The sequence below is a fragment of the Talpa occidentalis genome, unplaced genomic scaffold (genome assembly GCF_014898055.3).
Source record: "Talpa occidentalis isolate TD23 unplaced genomic scaffold, MPIMG_talOcc4v2.1 talOcc4.3, whole genome shotgun sequence".
Lineage (NCBI taxonomy): Eukaryota > Metazoa > Chordata > Mammalia > Eulipotyphla > Talpidae > Talpa > Talpa occidentalis.
The window spans coordinates 90,953,470-90,972,680 of record NW_023603184.1 but is presented as its reverse complement, the minus strand read 5'-3'; the positions used below and the strand labels follow the sequence as shown (position 1 = coordinate 90,972,680).

The following is a 19,211-nucleotide window of genomic DNA, read 5'->3' as shown; positions in this document are numbered from 1 at the left end:
CTTCCATTTCATTGTGGGCTTGTATCTCCTCAGCAGGCTTGCCATTGTTGGGCATGCTTGGCACGCCGATGTGGATGGAAGCAAGCTCGGGAAGGAAATACTTCTGAAATGACTGGTGGTATTACAGCTACTATTTAAAAGTGACCCTTCGTAGATACTTGGGTTATCTTTAGGCCATCAGTGCTGTGCTGCAGCTACAGGAGCCAACGGGAATCTGTGGGAACTCTGGCCTTTTGCTCACGCCTTGGTTTGTCTTTAGATATTCTGGCTCCCCAGTCAGTGGCCTTGTGACATAGCTCAGTTTTAGCTGCCTTTCTTCTGCCAAGTCCCAAGATTATTGTGGAAGCTGGGAATGGTGTGCTGTGCACAGAAGCTGTAGGGAAAGGAATCTGTGTTTGAGAAGCCAGCTCTGTTTCATAGCACTCTGAAGAAATGCTTTCTGCTTCTATCCAGAGTGTAGATACCTGGAGCCTTCTGTGGACTCAGGGTAAAAAAAGATTAAGTACAAAATGACAGAAACTCAACTGTCTCATGGGGGATGGTAGGATCTGTAGTCCATGACTAATAGGCCAGTCTTAAGTGTGTTGGATTTGGGAGATGATAAATTCTTGTGGACCATATTACTTAGACTGATAGGGGAAAGGAGATGTGGAAAGCAAAGACTGAGTTACAAAGGCTGGAATACACATGCACAAGACATGCGTTCATGGGACTCAAGTCATGTCATTCCCTTCTTCATTAACCTTCCATGGAGTTCTGGACTTGGAAGGGCCTTGGGACAAGAATTGGGCATTTGAAGGATAGGGAAGGACTAGTATTAGAGGTTTGAGCTGTGCCTGGTTCTTCACCCTTGGATATCTTAATGACATTGGCTTCATCTGGGCTGCAAGGAAAGTAATCTAGAAATTATCTTTTAACTGATTCTGGACATTTTCACCTTTAGCTTTGAGTGCTATACCACCTAGAGGCTGGTATTCTCAGACTGTTCAACAAATTGGAGCCCTGCCCATCTTTTGAAGGGTTTATCTCTGTGGTTTGAAAGCTTCTAGAAAGGGTGTGGGGGTGTGTGAGGAATTGCCGATGATAACCAGAGCAAGGATTGGCAACCTTGGAGGCCTGGGCCTGGAATCCCACAGACAAAATAAAGAAGGGGGAAGGTTCGAAGGGAAAATAGGGCACTCACGCCTCCCCAGAGTTCTTTCTCCTCTGCCCTGTACCATCCAGAGCACTTGTTTAAGGTTTCCTACAAAATCAAATTTTTCAATAGAGTCCAGGTGGGAAGCTCTCCCTGGAGTCGCCAGGTGCTTCCTAGTTAGCTTGGGGGCACCCCCTCTCATGCAGTGCCCAGACCTCCTGGTCTGAGACATGTGGAGATGACACCATAGGTGGTCACTAACCCTTTTCGGCATCTAAGCAAAGAAGGACTTCTCTGAAATGTTTATAATTCTTTGGACATTTCTCCCCCTGCGTCAGGCTGTGGTAGTTACTCTCCCTAGAAGAGCTTTTTCAGAAGCGTCACCATTGTCAGTATGTGGGGGTGAAGAAGAGTGTGTGCATTTTCTGGTCTCTTAAAAAAAAAAAAAAAAATCCCGTGATGGGTAATTTCCACTAGGACCTGTAATCATTTGTTGGTTTTGAAGCAGGGATTCAAGAAATTTGGAATCAAAAGAAGAAAGGGGTTATTATTTTCCTCCACATTAAGGAGTTGCTTCACAGACAGAGTGCATATGTTAAAGCCAAGTCCTTGCTACAGTCAGGAAATCTCAAAAAGCACAGAAACGACAGACCAATATTGTCTTAGGTCAGGACCCTACAATGGTTCTTTAACTTGTTAGTCACTTAAACACAGACAAATTTTTGGCTTTGAAATAGAAGGTGTGGCTGCTGCAGTAGGTTTAATTTATAGGGATTATTTCAGAGACAAGGAGTCAGCCCAGACACAAAATAAACAGATGGCACTTTTTTTTCCCCCTCTCAGCTTCAGTAGTTCAAATGCAGGATGACTTAGGAATCCTTATCACCTTCAGCAAAGCAAGAAGGGGAAAATGATGTAATTCCCTCTTCCACACTCCCTGCAGAAAGTGCCATTATTTTCACTGATAGGAAAAAAAACATGGCAGCAAAGACCAGGGCCATCTTTTCACTGTTAAATAGCCAGCTCCTGCCCTGACCATCTAAACTGTAGTCAAGGCCCTTAATGGGTTTGGTCATCCCAGTCACCATCGTGTCACAGTAGCCAAAGTCCTCAAGTCAATCATGCAAGGAAGAACCACCCTTGAAAGTCCTGCTGTTCTAGGAATGTATTATAAATCCTTATTCTAGGGACTCTTGTGTTTTACCTTTTTATTCTAACAAACAAACAAAACCCCTACCATACCACAAGAAGTGCTCATTTTCCACAATTGTAAGCTGGAGTAGGTGAACAGATGTGACGCTATGGCGAGCTTGTCTAGGAAGAAGTGGTTTGCACAGACATGCTGGCGCAGTGACTAAGCCTTGCCTTAAGATCTCTGCTGACATTTAAAGACTTTATAGGCTCAGTCTGCTCTGAAAACCAGCCTCATGTCTCTTCCCACCCCTCAGTCCTTTCTGTGAAGAGAAAATGCATTCTGAAGCAAATACTCCGCAGGCACCTCCTCCTGCCAAATACTGAGGCAGCTGTGGGGTATGTAATGGTGAGCAAAAAGAGACCAAGTTCTACCCTCATGGTGCTCCCAGTCTGGAGTAAAGATTTGGAGGTGTATAGGCACCAGTAGTATATGGGTGTAGGTGATTCTACTTTAAATTTGTGTGTGGGGGCAGAGTCTTTAGGAAACGTAAAGAGATCTGAGGGGAAGATAAGTAGGTGAAGGGGTTGTTGGCAGGGCGGGTGGGAAGCATTCTATATGGAGGGAATTCCATACCTAAGGGAGCTGAGTTCTTGAAGGAGGAAGAGACCTTCCAAGAACTGAGGTGAACTGAGGGGAGGTGGAAGAGGAAGCCAGACATCAGATCAACTGGGCTTTTGTAGAGCAGGTAAACCACTGTGTGTCTATTTTGAGAATAATAGAAGCCAGGGAGAATCAGGCTTGAACATGTGAGTGGAGATGCTATTTGCTGAGTTAGGGGACACTTGGAGGACAAACACATTTGCATTGGAGGCTCCCTGAGTTCAAAATCTTGGAATTCCTAAAGCCACTTTTTTTAAAATTCTAACTTAGATGCAGTCTCATCAGGATACCTCTCTCCTTTCAATCCTAGCACACAGTTTCTTCTTGGCTTTACAGCCTTTCCAAGTATCAGTTTCTGTGATCCAAAAAAAAAAAAAAATCCGATTCAGGTTCCCTAACTGAGTATTTAATAGAGAGCATTTTATCCCTGAGAATATAGCCTGCCTTCTTGTTAGACCAGCCAGTGCCCTTCACTAGGTAGTTTGGACGAACCTTTGCGTTTCTGTCTTAGGTGCAGGCTTGCTGGCAGTGATACCTAGCATTACAAAATCCCTCCCTAAGCCTTTGTTTAATGCCAGAGATCTCAAATGCTTTCAGATTCTGGAGAGGTGCCAAACTGCACTCTTGGATTAGGAGATGATGGAAGGACTCCCACGTCTATAAGCCTAATACAAGCTGCCATTTCAAATGAATGGGTCGCTTATGCTGTTGGAAGGAGTCCAGGAATGTTTGGGGTTCGTTTTTAGCCTATATAGTTCAGAGCTGTTGAACTTTGATAACAATAGTGTGATAACTGCATTGTTATTTGTTCTGCTTTGAGGTGAGCCTCTAGGAAATTCAGCTCCCTCCTTTTGCTGACTCCTGAGATCTTAGCTAGAGGCTGGCTTGCTTGTCGCATTTTCTTATTTGTCATTTATGTCAAAGGTTTTAGTGGGAACTGTGGGGAATTGTGTGCCTTTTAGAATGATAATTAGTTTAAATGTCTTGCCTTAAAGCATCATGTGCAGTATGTGACTGGGCAGATGGGAGGGAGGTCATCATAGGTCGGTGCACAGTGCCTAGGTTGCTCCAGTGCCACTTTACAGTGTAAGCGTGTAGACTTTTACTATGAGGCAAAGATTACCCCAAACTGTGGGCAATCTTAAAAAGCCCGCGATGCTCTTTGCTCTGCCTTTTCCTCTGCCAGTCTAAGATTAGGCTTTGAGAGTAGGTGTGTCCAGATGGTGAGCGAGTATCGCCCAGAACAAGAAAAATCTTTTAAAAGACTTGGCCGTGGCGAACCCCCGGGATTCCAAGCCTCTGGTTTGTGGAGCCCACCCCGGATCCTCCCAGGCAGTGTTGCGAACTTCCTGCTGCTCCCAGTCAGAGGCAGACAGGCTGTGAGTGAGTTCACAGTCCTGGGTCTGCTGATACAAAGGGCACCCGGTGCCAGCCATAACACTGAGTAATGCCGGGAGGTGCCTTTTTGAACAAACAATGTGGGTGAGCTCCGCAGAGAGGGAATACCTCTGGCTTGACATTTAAATGGCTGAATTATTTAAATGAATGTCAATTAGGTGGAATAGACTTGGTGCTTCTGCCAGGGCACTTCCTGGTTGTTTGCACAGGCAAGTGCAAAATCTTCATATCAGATATGGTGCTTCCTGTCTGAGCTGATGGGAACCAGCCCCGAAGGTGGTGATCCATTCCCTGCTGTTTCCTGCTGTGTTGCCTTGATGTGTATCATGTCTGAGAGAGGAGAGAGTACTTTGAGAACTTAAGTGCCACAGAACTTTACTGATGGCCCAAAAAGGGTTTTGTGATTTTACCCCCTCCACTCACTACCTTTCCTTGCCTGCCTCCAATAAAATAGCACAGATCCACAGTTATTGTTATTCCTAAATTTTGACCTGACTAAAAATTGAGTCTTGGGCATTTGGGGACCTGCTGTATTACTAAAATTGTGGATATTAAGATCTTGGAAATGCTGCTACTGTGCTTTTAACCTTCTTTGTTGAATTGGTAATCCTCGCTCAGAAAATCCTTTGTCATCTCTGACTAATCCACTCTTTGACTGAAATCACCAATATGGTATTTAACGGGTGTTTCTGTGTGCATGCGCAGGTGTGCATGTGGGTGCGTGTGGCCATTCTTATAGTCTTGTGAATTTAGGATCTTCATTTATATTTGGCTATATATAAAAAATGAATACAGTAGGCCTTTGCTAATTATGTGGGAATATACAGATTAAGATGAAATGTTGCTGAGAAGCAAAGCAGAGAGAAAGTGGTGAAGGTTTTGTAGTTTTCCATTAGGTACTAGCTGGACTGAGCACTTTTCATCAGAGATTGAGTTAATAGAACATAGTATTAACAGTTTTCTTATGTCATTTTCCCCCTCATCTGATTCTAGAAGGGAGGATGTGAAAACCCTAGTTTTGGACACCTTACTGGAAAGAGTAACCAAATTGAAGTCAACTCCTGATTATCTGTATGTACCTGTAGGAGGGATATAAAGATTCAAGGAAGGGTATTATTTTACAAATGAATCCCTTTGACTTGGTTTATGGCCATAAAGAATAAAGATCTGATTAAGATCTGTACCCCATTGTGCCTGTGGACTCCGAATAATTGGGTATAGTGAGTTTTTTTTTTTTTTAACATTTGTTTATTTTATGCAAGAACTGGGGTACAGGCCAGATGCACAGGAGGGTGAGAGGATTCACCAGACAGCCGGGAACAGAACAGGAAGACCGACGAAATACACTGCTGAGGGGAGCAGTGGGTGAGACTGGAGAGGTCTGTCTCGCCATGTGGGACCCCTGCCAGCCGGCTGGGATTGAACCCGCGCTGCAGAGGCTGCAGACAGCTTCACAGTGTGGCACTGCCTGCGCCGCCAAGGGAGGCCCGGGTATAGTGAGTTTTGAATTTTACAAAACATGGTACTTTCTTGAGGCTGCTTAGCTCTGGCAAACTTCTCTTAGAGTCCAAACATCTGTCAGACTGTTCCCTGTCAAAAACTAGAAACTTTGGAAAGACAGTGTCCTTTCTTGGGTTTGTGGACCTAGAGTTCAGTTTGGGCTAGAACTTTATTTTTTTTTTTTTTTTAGAGGCATGCTTTATTTATTTATTTTATTTTTTTGTTTGTTTTGTTTTTATACATGCACTGGGTACAGTCAGAAGCGCGGGAGGTGAGAGAATTCACCAGAGCAGAGCTGGGAGCAGAGCAGGCAGAAGGACCGAAGTACACTGCTGAGGGGAGCAGCGGGCGGCAGGAGAGGTCTGCGCGCCATGTGGGACCCTCCTCAGGTGGCCGGGGAGCAGCCGGGGATCGAACCGGCGCTGCAGAGGCTGAGCGCAGCTTCGTAACCCAGCGCTCAACCGCTGCGCCACCGGGGAGGCCCTGGGCTAGAACTTTAAAAGCACAGTTCACTCTGAGAGCACATTAAGAGAGATTGTTAGTTATTTTTTATGACATTATTTTTTAAAAATCTGGTATTTTACTATAATCATAAGGTGCCATTCTTAGTTACCCTGTTATCCATTTTCATAGGATTGGTAATGAATGAGCCCTTCATGTTCTAGAGGACTGTAGGTACTTTGAGTTGAGTAATTCATTTAAACCAATCCATTATTGTCCATGAAGCGTTACCAACCTATTTTATTTTCATTTTACCCCTACATCCCAATAGTAACCCATTATCCCTAATCCTGCTTCCAAAGGAAGGTAGGATTTGATGAGTTAGGTATGTATCCATATCATGACTAAAAAAATTTAGGGTTTTAAAATATTTTTGTTTTTCAAATTTTTATCAGTCACAGTGTTGCATAGTTTTAAAGTACCATTTTTTAAATTCCCTGCTGTAGATCGTGAATCAATAGGACTCCATCAGTCCCCCTCCCACCCCGCCCATTCATTTCTCTCTGCAAGTACCATCACCTGTTGGGCAGCATGGCTGGCAACCCTCAGCCCAGCCTTTTGCCATTTGAGTGTCAAGCATGTCTAGACTCCCTAGAAATACTATCTATCAACTGGTTTTGGCAAGTGTAAACTTTCTGCTGGATGATGTCAATAGATATATATGTTTCTCATCCTCATGGAAATAGATTGGTGCTGGAATTTCTCTTGGTTTTCTCTAGGCAAGGAAAATAAAGACTCTTCTAGCTCATTAAATTTTTTGCTCATTAAAAATGTCTGAGAACTTTTGATTCTCGGGGGTGAGACTGGTGACATACATACACTGTCAACGGCTATTTTGGATTTTCTGCTTTCAGGCATGTCTTTGCTCTTGGATGAGCCCCTTGTGGTTTTCAAAAGAACTAGCCAGTCAATTATAAATAGAAAGCTTGTGTCTGTGTGTCTGCATGCATTTACTCTGTGGGACGAGGCACCCACAGTCCAGTGGGCAGTGAACTATTTTTCACTTCTTTGAAGAGGGAAGAAGAGAGATTAAGAATGCTTTTCTCTTTTTGAAATATCCCACATCTCTACACACTCCCACATAGATCTGTGTAAATGAACCTGACATATTCAAAGACCTTACCTTAAGGTCTCCTCTTGAAAGCACAGCCATCCGATCTGTTATTTTAAGAAAGAAGGAGTTATCTCCCAGTGGGTTCAAGGATTCGAAGGCAGCTTGTCTGTGCTGTTAGAGGGAACCCAGAAAGAGGGATTTTCTTATGTGAACAGTGCTTTGGTGAAAGTGGCCTTGGCTAAATCATCAGTGGCCTCTGGGACTTGGCTGTTTGCATCCATCTTCACTTTACTTCCCCACTTATGGAAACTGTTGGAACCAGCAAGTCTGAACTAATTTGAACAAGGAAGGGAGAAAAGAGCGATTTGGAAAATGAAACTGCAAATGAGTGTTTTAAGAAAGAAACAGTCAGGAGATGGGGCACGGTGTTCTTCCCTGAAGATACATTTCTTCCTCTTTCCATTGCACCTTGGACCCAGAAGGTGTGGGCTTCTCCTGAGTTCCACCTGTTACCTTACTGTTCAGACACTGTTTTATTCCTTCCGTTTCCTTGTGCCTTTTTTTTTAAAAAAGATTTATTTATTTCTGAATACAAGAACTGGGGTATAAGCCAGAGTTGCAGGGGGTGAGAGGATTCACCAGAGAGAGTTGGGAGCAGAACAGGCAGATCTACTGAAATATACTGCTGAGGGGAGCAGCTGGGAAGGCAGGAGAGGTCTGCAGTGCTATGTGGCTAGCTCCCTGGCCGTCCCAGGATCAAACTTGTGCTGCAGTGGCTGGCAATAGCTTGATAGTGCTGTGTCTTGAACCCCTACACCACCAGGAGGGCCCCTCCTTGTGCCTTTATCTTCAATAATCAATTGCAACATTTTTCCTGCCAGTTGGAAAGGTTAAAGAAACTATGAACTCCCGTGGTAACCAACATAAAAACATTAGTGTTACTACTGTTGAGATATTAGGCATCTAATAGATAATATCGATAATATGGATTTGAATAGACGGATAGCCTTGTAAATTCTTATTGACTGAGTATATTTCAGAAGCAGTTAAATAAAAACAGGAAGGTCAGCTTTCGTGACTAGTTGATGGAGAGCTGAATAGAGCCAGTAGGAACTGGTGTTAGCTAACAACTGCCATACATTTAGGAGCCATTTTTGTTTTTTTACATAAACGAGAGATGGTAAGCACTATGTTTGAGTAAACCATTTTAATTTGATGCAAAGACTGGGATGTGAGTCCATTAAACTATGAGAGTAACCTGAAAACCACAGTGGGAGAAGTTCATTTTCAGAAGCCTCTGGACAGGTAATGAGCAGTCTTTGGCTAGCTAGGATCATAGTGTACACAGCTTATGCAAATACATACACATATTGAGAGGTTATTATTTGGCGATGGTCAAGTGAGAGATACAAGGTAACAGAATGATCATCATGGCCAGTGGTGATGCCTAGCTCTATCCTATCTTCTGTTTGGTTAATGTGTCTGTAATGGTCTTGGAGAAACTGTATTATTCCCCCAGTGGGGCCACATCCCATGTAGTAAACTTTGCTCTCTTCCTCTCTCTCTTTACAGATGAGAAGCCCAAGGTAAACCCTAAACTTTACATGTGTGTGTGTGAAGGACTCTCCTGTGGGAACGAGGACCACTGTGAAGGCCAACAATGCTTTTCCTCGCTGAGCATAAATGATGGCTTCCATGTGTACCAGAAGGGCTGCTTCCAGGTTTATGAGCAGGGCAAGATGACTTGCAAGACTCCGCCGTCGCCTGGCCAAGCTGTGGAATGCTGCCAAGGGGACTGGTGTAACAGGAACATCACGGCTCAGCTGCCCACTAAAGGTTCCCATGGACTTTTCTTTTTCTAGATCAAGAGTTTTGTTAGTGTTGTCCTGATTCAGTGTAGGTGAAAGATGGGAGTAGCCACGAGGCTTTCCTTCTCCTCTTTAAACCAGAGGCAGTGGTACCAAGGAAGATAGTTCTATGTAAGGAAGAGAAAGGCATGATCTTTTGACATTTGAGAAGGATGGATATTTTTCAGAAAGTTGAGCATGATGGTGACCCCCTTAGGGTTGGCTTGGCTGACCAGATTCCTCTTGGGTGTCTTAAGCAGGTGAACAGCTTCCAGTACCCTTTTCTGTTATGGAGTCAATCATATGTTATGAAATAATTCTGCTTAAATACTCATTTCTCTTTCGAGTGTGTAAAGGAGGAATATGTAACATAAGACTTCAGTACCTAAATGGAATGCCAATTCCTTTTCTTCCTTTTGAGGAAGAAGATGAAGACTCACTAGCCTGATGTCCCATATTTGACTTCTAGCGATTTATAACTTCAACTTGCAGATAGATGAGATTTCTCATGAACTTTGTTGATTTTGTGGAATCTTCTCCATATTGTACTTGATATGGATGCCATGTCCTGTGAAAATTGGTCTTCCTCTGAAATTCTTCTCCCATCCAATGAGCCCTAAATCATATCACAAAGACCCCACAAATATTAATGTAGATTCACTCCAGGTCAAATTACTTTCTGTCTACCAGCACATTTTTAATAGGTGTAGCTATCAATTTTGTACTCAGAAGGAAGAAACAACCCAAAAAGTGGAGCAAAAAAGACTGATAGGTACAGCCAATGCCACAAAGATCAGCCAGCAAGGGAGGAGACTGAAAATGAAAAATTACTGACACAGGGTCATGTTAACAGCAATTTTTGAAGTTACGGTGGTGACCTCAAGGCATATAGAAAAGGTTTAATTCTGATCCACGAATAGGATTTAATAACAAAAGAAGATCTTAAAAAGAGAGATCAAGTATTCAAGTAGTTGAAAGGGTATTTGATGGAATAAATTTTACTCTTGAACTTCATGTGTTAAATTGTTATTTCTAGAGTAGACGGACATGAAGAAATGTCTCGATTGACACACAGATTACATGTGCAGTTTGAAAAGCTCTTAATTGGCAGAACCCTCTGCTAGATTCTGAGTTATAATAGAAAATTTGTGTTTTTTTTAACTGAAGGGATTTAATTTAATTAAGCAAACTATAATTTAATGTTGTATATAATTAGTTTTACACTTTATAGTACAAACAGTATGTACTGTGTAGTGTTACCTGTCAAGCCATTGATTCATTTGGATTTGGGAAGTTAAAACAAATATGCAAAGAAACTTAAGTTTGAGATAAGATGGTTGAAGGAGTGAGGAATGTGGAAAAGACTAAGACAAATGGGTGGAGAACTGTGCTGAGTGACCTGGTGTCCTGAAGGGGTGGGCAATTCAGAGACGATTATTGTTTGGGGATCTTTTAATTATGGATCTTCACTTTTGATTTAGCTCACTGGACAACTGGAAAGTATTTGAATATTTGCTTGAGTGACATGTGAGTGTTAAGTAAATGTTTAAATGGGCAAAATAATGTGTGAACAGAGTGAATGAGTGATTAGGAGAGTGAATGAATTGTTAAGTGAATGTTTTGAGTGAATGAATATTAAGTAAGTAAAGGAACAGATGAACCAAATAGGTTCCTAGGCAGAAATCATGATGTAAAGAGACCAGTGAGAATTCAGCAATGCACATCCAAGATACATTGACGAGATGAGAGATTGGATAGATACATTGGTTTTAACTCGGATCGCAATTTCTCACAAAAATAGCACAACATAATGTCTGCCTATAAGGGCTTGATCATAAATATCCTTCTAGATCAAATTCAAGTAAAAAAATGAAGTACCAGAGATTTGTATAGTACAATATATTTTATTTTTTTTTTATTTTTTTTTTTTAAAACTTATTTATTTATTTATTTGTTTATTTATACAAGCACTGGGTACAGTCAGAAGCACAGGAGGGTGAGAGGATTCACCAGAGCCAGAGTGGGGGACAGAACAGGCAGACTGACGAAATACACTGCTGAGGGGAGCAGCGGGCATGGCAGGAGAGGTCTGTCGCGCCATGTGGGACCCTCGCCGGTGGCCGGGGATTGAACCGCTGCTGCGAAGGCTGCGGGCAGCTTTGCAGCCCAGCGCTCAACCACTGCGCCACCAGGGGAGGCCCAGTACAATATATTTTAAAAGCAGTTTCACATATATGCATTAATATGGTTGGTTCTCAGTGGCAGTTTTCAAACTCCACTTGTGTCTAAATGAATCATGGTTAAAAGACTGTGCCATCAGCCAGGTGTTAGGAAGTATTTTAGTTTTAACACTTTGTGACTTGTGAGACTCTGTGGTCAGGATCAGGAACAACTTAATTAGGATATTGGTTATGCTTCCATAATAAGTAAACAATGATGCTTATAGCCAATTATTTTTTTTCCCCTCATCTCCAGGGAAATCCTTTCCTGGAACACAGAATTTTCACTTGGAGGTCGGCCTCATTATTCTGTCCGTAGTGTTTGCAGTATGCCTTCTAGCTTGCCTACTGGGAGTTGCTCTCCGAAAATTTAAGAGGCGCAACCAGGAACGACTCAATCCCAGAGATGTGGAATATGGCACCATCGAAGGGCTCATCACCACCAATGTTGGAGACAGCACTTTAGCAGTGAGTTTGTGACTGCTGGGAATTGTAGGCATTGTGTAGATGGCTGAAGATGCCTTATTTCAAGCATCAGTTGCTAACCAATAACTGGGCAGTGTGTACAGATACCGCTGGTCACTTAGTCCTCAGCAAACATGCTGGTACCTGGCTAGTCTCTCCTATGTGAGGACACTGATTTTAGACTGACATTTCATTAAATGGTGTTCTGAATTTATTTTAGTAGCTACTTGGAAGTTATTTTTCTTTGGGAAGTAAAAAGGAATAGAGAATAGTTGCCTATCATTTGGGGTTACTTGGAGTTTATGGTACTCTAATTTTAGCAGTATAAGTGCCATTTCAGTGCTTTTGCTTAATATTAAAAATTACTTTCTTTAGATTAATTTAACACCCTGTTATTGAAGACTTTAAAATTTGACATCCAAAAAAGCAGCTATTAAATTTTTCATGCTCCTGTGCTGCCCCCTTGTGGAGTGCAGTTATTTGGTAGAGCCAGTGTGGGCCAATAGAAATGTGTGTACCACACAGGAAATTTAAAATTTTTTACTACCCACCTTAAAGGAAAAATTTACAAAAAACCCCAGGTAATTTTAATTTTAGCAATGTATTTAACATACACATAACATTTCAACATATAAACATAATTAATGAAATAGTTTTGTGGTTTTTTTTTTTTTTTGAACTAAGTTTTCAAAATCTGGTGTGTATTTTGCGCTTAGAGTGTTTATCACTTCAGACCAGCAACATTTCATTTCTCAGTATCAACATATGGCTAGTAGCTACCCTAATGGAAAGCACGGGGTTATAAATCATTGTATTCACACCTTTAAAAATTACTCTTGCAGATTTTAAAATGATGAAATCACATTTAAAAAATGACTGTCTTCCTTTTTTTTTTTTATACTTCTTAAAACTGTCAAGTGTTAATTTTAAAGAAACTTTAAACTTTACCATAAAGTGCTAAAGAGAAAAGTAATACCATTCTAAAGGGATAGTGTACTGAGTTTGATGCCGACTCTGGAAAAGGCAGAGATCAGGGAGTGCAGGAGAGGTGCTAAAGACCTGCCAGTACCAAATCAAGACTCTGTCCTTGTCACAATCTGATGAGTTCAAAGATAAATCAAGACAAGAACTTTCTAAATGATTTCATGTTATTTCATGCTGTGACATGTATCACATAGATCGCCAGTGTTGAGTCCTGGTCTACTAGATAAGGAGCTTAAAAGTGTGGTAGTTCTGTAATTAATCCTGCCCCTCAGTTCCCCTCTTGCTGGACACTTGCCCTACCAGTCCTGAAAGTCCAGGTGGAACACCTGAATCAGCCCCGGGCGGGCCGCTACATTTGGTGGTGACTGATAGAGTCAAGGAAATACCCCGTCCTCCCCCCTTCTCCATTACTGGGCCTCTGCTCAAGGGTTCTTTTTGGTTTGAAAAAAGGGGAAGCAACCATGTGTACCTTCCTTTAACCTGCCTGTTTGTGGCATAGCAAAACTGAGAAAAGAAGATGCAAGGACATTTCTGTTTCCAAAAGCAGAGAAATGCTTTTTTTTTTTAATGGTAGAAATGTACTTTAGAGCTGATTTTAAGTTTTAAGGAAGATTAAGTGAATTTATTGAGTTCACAGAAAGACATGAGACTGAATTTTGACACAGGCAAAGCAAGATTCTAAAATAGATTAGTCAGAACTTCATTCCTCAAAATGGCTAACATAACTAATTTCCACGGGCAATGCTAGGACTGTCCAGTGTAAATTACTGTTTAAATAGCTTCTGTAATTTTGAAAATGGAATGGAGTATACGCCAGTGTAATTTGGCCATGTTAGATCATAGTGTATCATGATATAACCACACAGTAAAGAATACTGTTTAAAACAAATCATCAGTATTGGTTTACGTACTTGATTATTGAATAGGTTCGTGTCTATGATTCAGCAAGGCAAACCTTAGCAGATAGTCCTCCTACAATAAAAAAGAAGTCTCTGTGATCCAGAAGTTGATGTAGATGTTAGTCTTAGGGGGCCCCTTCTTCCTCTCTTTCAAGTCTCTGAACTTGGTGTAGACCCAGAATTATATATTATGAAAGAACAGCGCATTAATTTAATTTTCAGACTGAGTCTCTCAAAAAAAAAAAAAAATTGAAGAGAAAGAAGAATGGCAAAAGAGAATGGTTAGGGAGATTTGAAACTTTCATCTACATTCAGTTTCTTGTTGATTATCCATTTTGTGATTTTTAAGGATTCTAAATTTCTTCCATTTGATAATTTTGCTGATCAGCAGTATTTCTCAGTGGTGCTCAGAGGAAGCAAAAGAAGATGAAATTCAAACAAATCAATGTATTGCGCTAACTGGCCAGCTAAAATGTTTGGGAGAGGACAAGCTTTGGGAAATGGTAGTGTTGTAGAGCAACCCCGATACAAAACGGGGTGCCTGACTGTGGGTCCTCACCCGCGCGCTTAAAAGGACTTATCAATGTTCTACTGCAGGCACACGTGAAAGGTTCATAAAAGGTTTATTTACAAGGGAAGGGGAAATGAGGAAATGTACAGCTCTGGGAGAAAAGTGGGAGACAAAGTTTTAAATGAGTCCTACCTGATCCGCCGATTAGGAATCCCAAAATGGCGCTCTCAGTTGGCCGCCAGCCAGGAGCGGTGAAGCCAGGAGGTGAGCGATCGTGAGCCAGCGAGAGGCCAAGGCCCACGTGTTTGGTTTTTATATCCAAACTGGCTGCCCAACTCCACCCTCAGGTCCCAGCCACCCTCCCTTTGGTGGTGATGGGATTTGTCTTTCCCAATGTCTTGATGGCTTTAGTCTGGAGTGGGGGTGGGGTCCACAAAGCCTGTATGGGATTAACTCAGGACATCCTTTCCCCCCTAACAGTAGCTCAACACTCCTGCAGCCTTACCATCACCATGGGCACAGTGATGTTTTGTTATAGACAATCATTCTTTTTTTTAATTTTATGTCTATTTTATACATCATTCTTCATTTTTGTACAATGTATGCTTTTTCTCATCTCGGTTATAGTCTCCGTGAAATTCCCACCACCAATTCCACCGTGAACCATCACTATAGTCCCTTGTGCTCTTCCCACCCCTGTTTTGATCCTACTCCCTTCTTCCCCGCTGCAGAACGATAGACAATCCATTCTTAATACTAAAAGACGTCTATGCTTGTACTGAGAAAAAGAAGAAAAAAATTTTAAATGAACTAACTGGGAATCTTTTTCATAATATGTCCCCCTTTTTTGACGGTAGATGTAGGGTATGGTTTTCTATTTTTAATGAAAGTTTTATTTTTTCCCTCTAATTTGTGATTAATTCACATCAAGAAATGACGCATAGGTGTCAATTTTGTGACTGTTATGTTCCTCACCCACCTAAAAAGGAACTCCATCCAGGTAGGCCCTCTCTGCTGAGTATCCCCCACTGGTAGCTCTCCAGTGCAAACAACATTAGAGGTGCTTGCTCCTTATTCCTAGTTTGTTTATTCCTTACTGGAGTTCCTTAGTTGCTATACCAACAGAGGTGGATCCTTAGATATTTAAGAGCAGAGCGGAAGGTGGTAAATTACAGCAGCTGATGGAATTGAAGGCCTTTTCCCCTTTTTGCTCCATTTCTTCATCTTTCTGTTGCTCCCCTGTGCTTAGCATTTGTACTGTCTTTCTGATTTGCCTCTTCTGATTCATCCGCTCAACTTATTTCATTATTTATTTTGTTCTAAAACTCCTGGTGCAAGAAAGGACTAATCCCTCAGGAAAATTTATGTATTGGGGCTAGCTTCTGGTCTTCCTAGAAAATAAAGCAAATCCTTTGTGCAGGGAGGCTTTCACGCACACATCTGTGCAAGGTCAGCGACATGCATGCTCACACTCTGAACTGGGACCTTTCCTTATTGTTTTGTTTCCCCCTTATTTTAAACCACAGGACTTACTGGATCATTCGTGCACATCAGGAAGTGGCTCTGGTCTTCCCTTTCTGGTACAAAGAACAGTGGCTCGTCAGATTACGCTGTTGGAGTGTGTTGGTAATTTTTTCCCCTTTTCTTGCTGGGCTGTCTGCACTATAAGTTGTGGTTCTAAATGTGGGGAATTTGAAAACCCTGCTTCTTCTTGTCTGCTGCGTGTTAAATGTCAGAAGCTATGTAGTAGCCATGTGGTTTATGTATGTGGTGTGACTCCCGTCGGAGCACCTGAACTTGTTGAAGTTCTTATCAGAGGAATGTGTCACTAGTTAGGATAGAGAATGCCTAGTCAGTCAAAAGCTCTCATTTACAAGTAGACTCTTTGGGGTGATAGGCGTGCTTGAAAACTGAATTAACATGGTTGCTCCTAACTCTCTATATTGAAAGATTAGAGGTAAGTAGACTTTTGGACAATAGGCGTGTTTTTTGCAATCCTGTAATCACTCTCTTTTCCTGCCTTTCAAAATAATGAAACCAACTGTACCAAAGCTAACTTTATAACTGCTTTATTTAAACACCATCTATATACATTTCTCTGTGGCCTCTCATATTTTCCCATATATGAGCACATTTATATGTAGATGTAATCACAGTATGTATATAACTTGTGTCCCCTTTTTTCAGTTTTAAGCTCATACACATTTCCATGTATTTGTATGCATCACAATTAATTTAAAAGATTGTGTACACAGTCTGTTGAATAACTTTAACAATACTACTTGAAAAAGTTTGTGCATGCATTGCTCATTTCTTTTGAGTGCTCAGAATAAATTCCCAGGAATTGGGTCCCCTGGGTTAAAATTTGTTATTTTATTAATGACTTCTTTTATATATTGCTGGGCTGCCTTCTAAGATGGTACAAAATGTTTTTGAAATCCTAATTTGTATGTCTTAGGTATTTGCAAGTGACATGATAGCTTCCATTAATTTCTGTGTTAGGTGGCATACAGGGATGGCTACCGTAGCAATAATGGGTCGGCAGCCTCTTTACACCCTCCTCCCAGTTCTCCAGGTTTCTTTGGGCTGGACTTTGAATTTTTGCCAGGTGTCTGGCTGTCATAAGCTATTCTGCCATTGGATATCAATCCTTCAACTTTTCTTCCTGTTTTCATTGAAAACAAGGACATTATGAAACCCCATAGTGGAGAGAGGTGCAGACAGAGGTGATACGAGCAGCATCTGCCACAGGAGCAGACAGACATCTGACAGGATCCTGTTGCCGTTTTTCTAGATCTCTAGTTACTGTGATGTTTCTAAACACCCCCTCACGGTTTTCCTCCATAGTAGATTGCGAGTAGAGAAAATAACAATGAAACAGCCCCACATGTGTTCATTGCATCCCATCAGGGCTGTCCTGTTGTACCAACGAGCATCCTATTTGATTACGAATAATAAGGGTACCTGGACAGTAGATAGAAGGCAGTGAAGAGGACATGTCTCCGTCTCGCTTACCCCACCTTCATGTTTCATGGCCACTCACTGTTGGCAGAGCAACACACAATCTCAGGATCAGTCCTCAAAGATTGACCCCAAGTCCAAAGGCAAAATAATATTGCACCTTGAAAAATGTACACCGGTTTTGTTTGTGTAGCTGTTCTTTGGCATTTTGGGAAATAGTATAAATTTAATTATAGTATTTTGTTGGTTTAATGGTGTATTTATATTAATAGAAGTAATAATTCTTCATGTCCATGTAGTCCAGCCTTCATTAAGATACAGGCAATGATGACTTAGTGTATTATTTTAGGTTCAAAATGTGGGAAATTGGACTAAATATGTCATTTCCAGATGATAAACAAAACTCGATTTTTAGGTACATTAATGATCTGCTTTATAAAGGGCTCCATCACTGGGGCCTTTGGGCAGCTCTCCTTCTGTGTGGTTTTTTTTTTTTTTTTTTTTGTGGGACCCTCGCCAGTGGGCAGGGATCGAACTGGCGCTGCAAAGGCTGCGGGCAGCCTCACAACCCAGCGCTCAACCGCTGTGCCACCAGGGGAGGCCCCCTCCTTCTGTTTTTAGGGGAATTGAGCTAAAGGTTGCATTTTTAAAAAGCACTTGACAACTGAAAAGCTTTTGAAAACATTGAAATAGGTTTCTACTTTAATTTTATTTACTCAGCCTGATATCCATGTCTGTTTTCTTAAGGCAACTTTATAGCAGTGTCAACAAAGTCTTTGGGATATTTTTCTCTCTTTCCTAATGAGACTGTGAAGCCAAAGGGCAAATAAAGATAGATGGGATCAAAGGCAGGGAAAGATTAGCATATTATTCTTTTAGCAGCCGATTTTATAGTATCTTAGCACTAGCTTTCATCTTGAACTACAAATGCTGGGCCAAGGCTACGACTTTTAAAAAATTAACCCCGCACTAAATTGTATTTTTGTAACCTGACAGCAGCCCACGATGACCACTTTCTTGCCACATTTCCTTTTGGTTTAGTCATTGTATTTAATAGGAACAGTGTTGCTCTAAGGGGCTCTAGATTGAGCGGTTTTGATTCTATTTCAGGTGAGTCACCTGCTTAGACATGCCTTCTCTCTTCATGTTTGGGTTCTCAGTGGCTTAGTTTTTCAGCAGAGAGCTGTGCTCCTGTAGATGCAGATGGTGCTGCAGCTGCTTATTACAAGCTGTGATTCCCAGCAGCCACTTGCTTTGGTAGAAGAGACCCACTGCCCACCAAGTGCGGCTCCTGCTGCATCATTATCTAGGTGCCGAGTATGTCTTTACCCTTAATTACACCCCATGTTGATCCCCATAGTCTCGTGGTAATTACCTCCTCCCAACCTCCCTGATCACCCCTACCTATAATTAAAGAGAAGAACGGAAGAGGGAGCATACAGTTGACAAGCTGACAGTTTTGTTGCCACTGCAGGAGGGGCACATCCCCAGCCAGATCCACTCACCACTGGAGTCTGCACTGTTTGAAAACTAGCTTCTCCAGGTGGCCACTTGTGGCATCACAGGGACTGTCTAACAAGCAGAGACCCACCGCCATTGTCAGAAATCAGAACTGTTCTGGGATTATATGTTTAAGACTGCAGATCTTCTGAGTTTGAAATATATCCTCTGCCAAAAATCCTTTCCAAGAAATCCTTTTGTGACAGCAGCGGCTGCCTGTCCATCTCTTCACAGCCTTTGTGTTTTGTAAAATCACTCAGAACATGAACCTCAAACCTAGTAGTATCCTTTGTAAAATGTAGAGATGCAAATTCACAAATCTGGGCTCTGAGAAAACACTGATGTTGACCCTGTATGAAGGGGCGGAATCAAGTAAGCTATTCAGTGTTTTAACAAATTTTACTTTCTTGGGCTTTTAAAAATCTTATGTGCTCTGCACCTT

At 41.7% G+C, this 19,211-nt stretch overlaps 1 protein-coding gene across 5 annotated transcripts in view; it reads left to right on the top strand.

Moving 5' to 3' along the window:
- Window positions 1-19,211, top strand: part of ACVR1 (activin A receptor type 1) — a 131,587-nt gene that overhangs the window by 85,022 nt on the left and 27,354 nt on the right. For all 5 annotated transcript variants that reach the window (XM_037523367.2, XM_054699741.1, XM_037523368.2 and 2 more), the window contains 3 exons: window positions 8,956-9,219; window positions 11,706-11,917; window positions 15,835-15,934. In XM_037523367.2, the coding sequence (XP_037379264.1) occupies window positions 8,956-9,219; window positions 11,706-11,917; window positions 15,835-15,934 (576 nt within the window). The remainder of the gene's footprint in view (window positions 1-8,955; window positions 9,220-11,705; window positions 11,918-15,834; window positions 15,935-19,211) is intronic.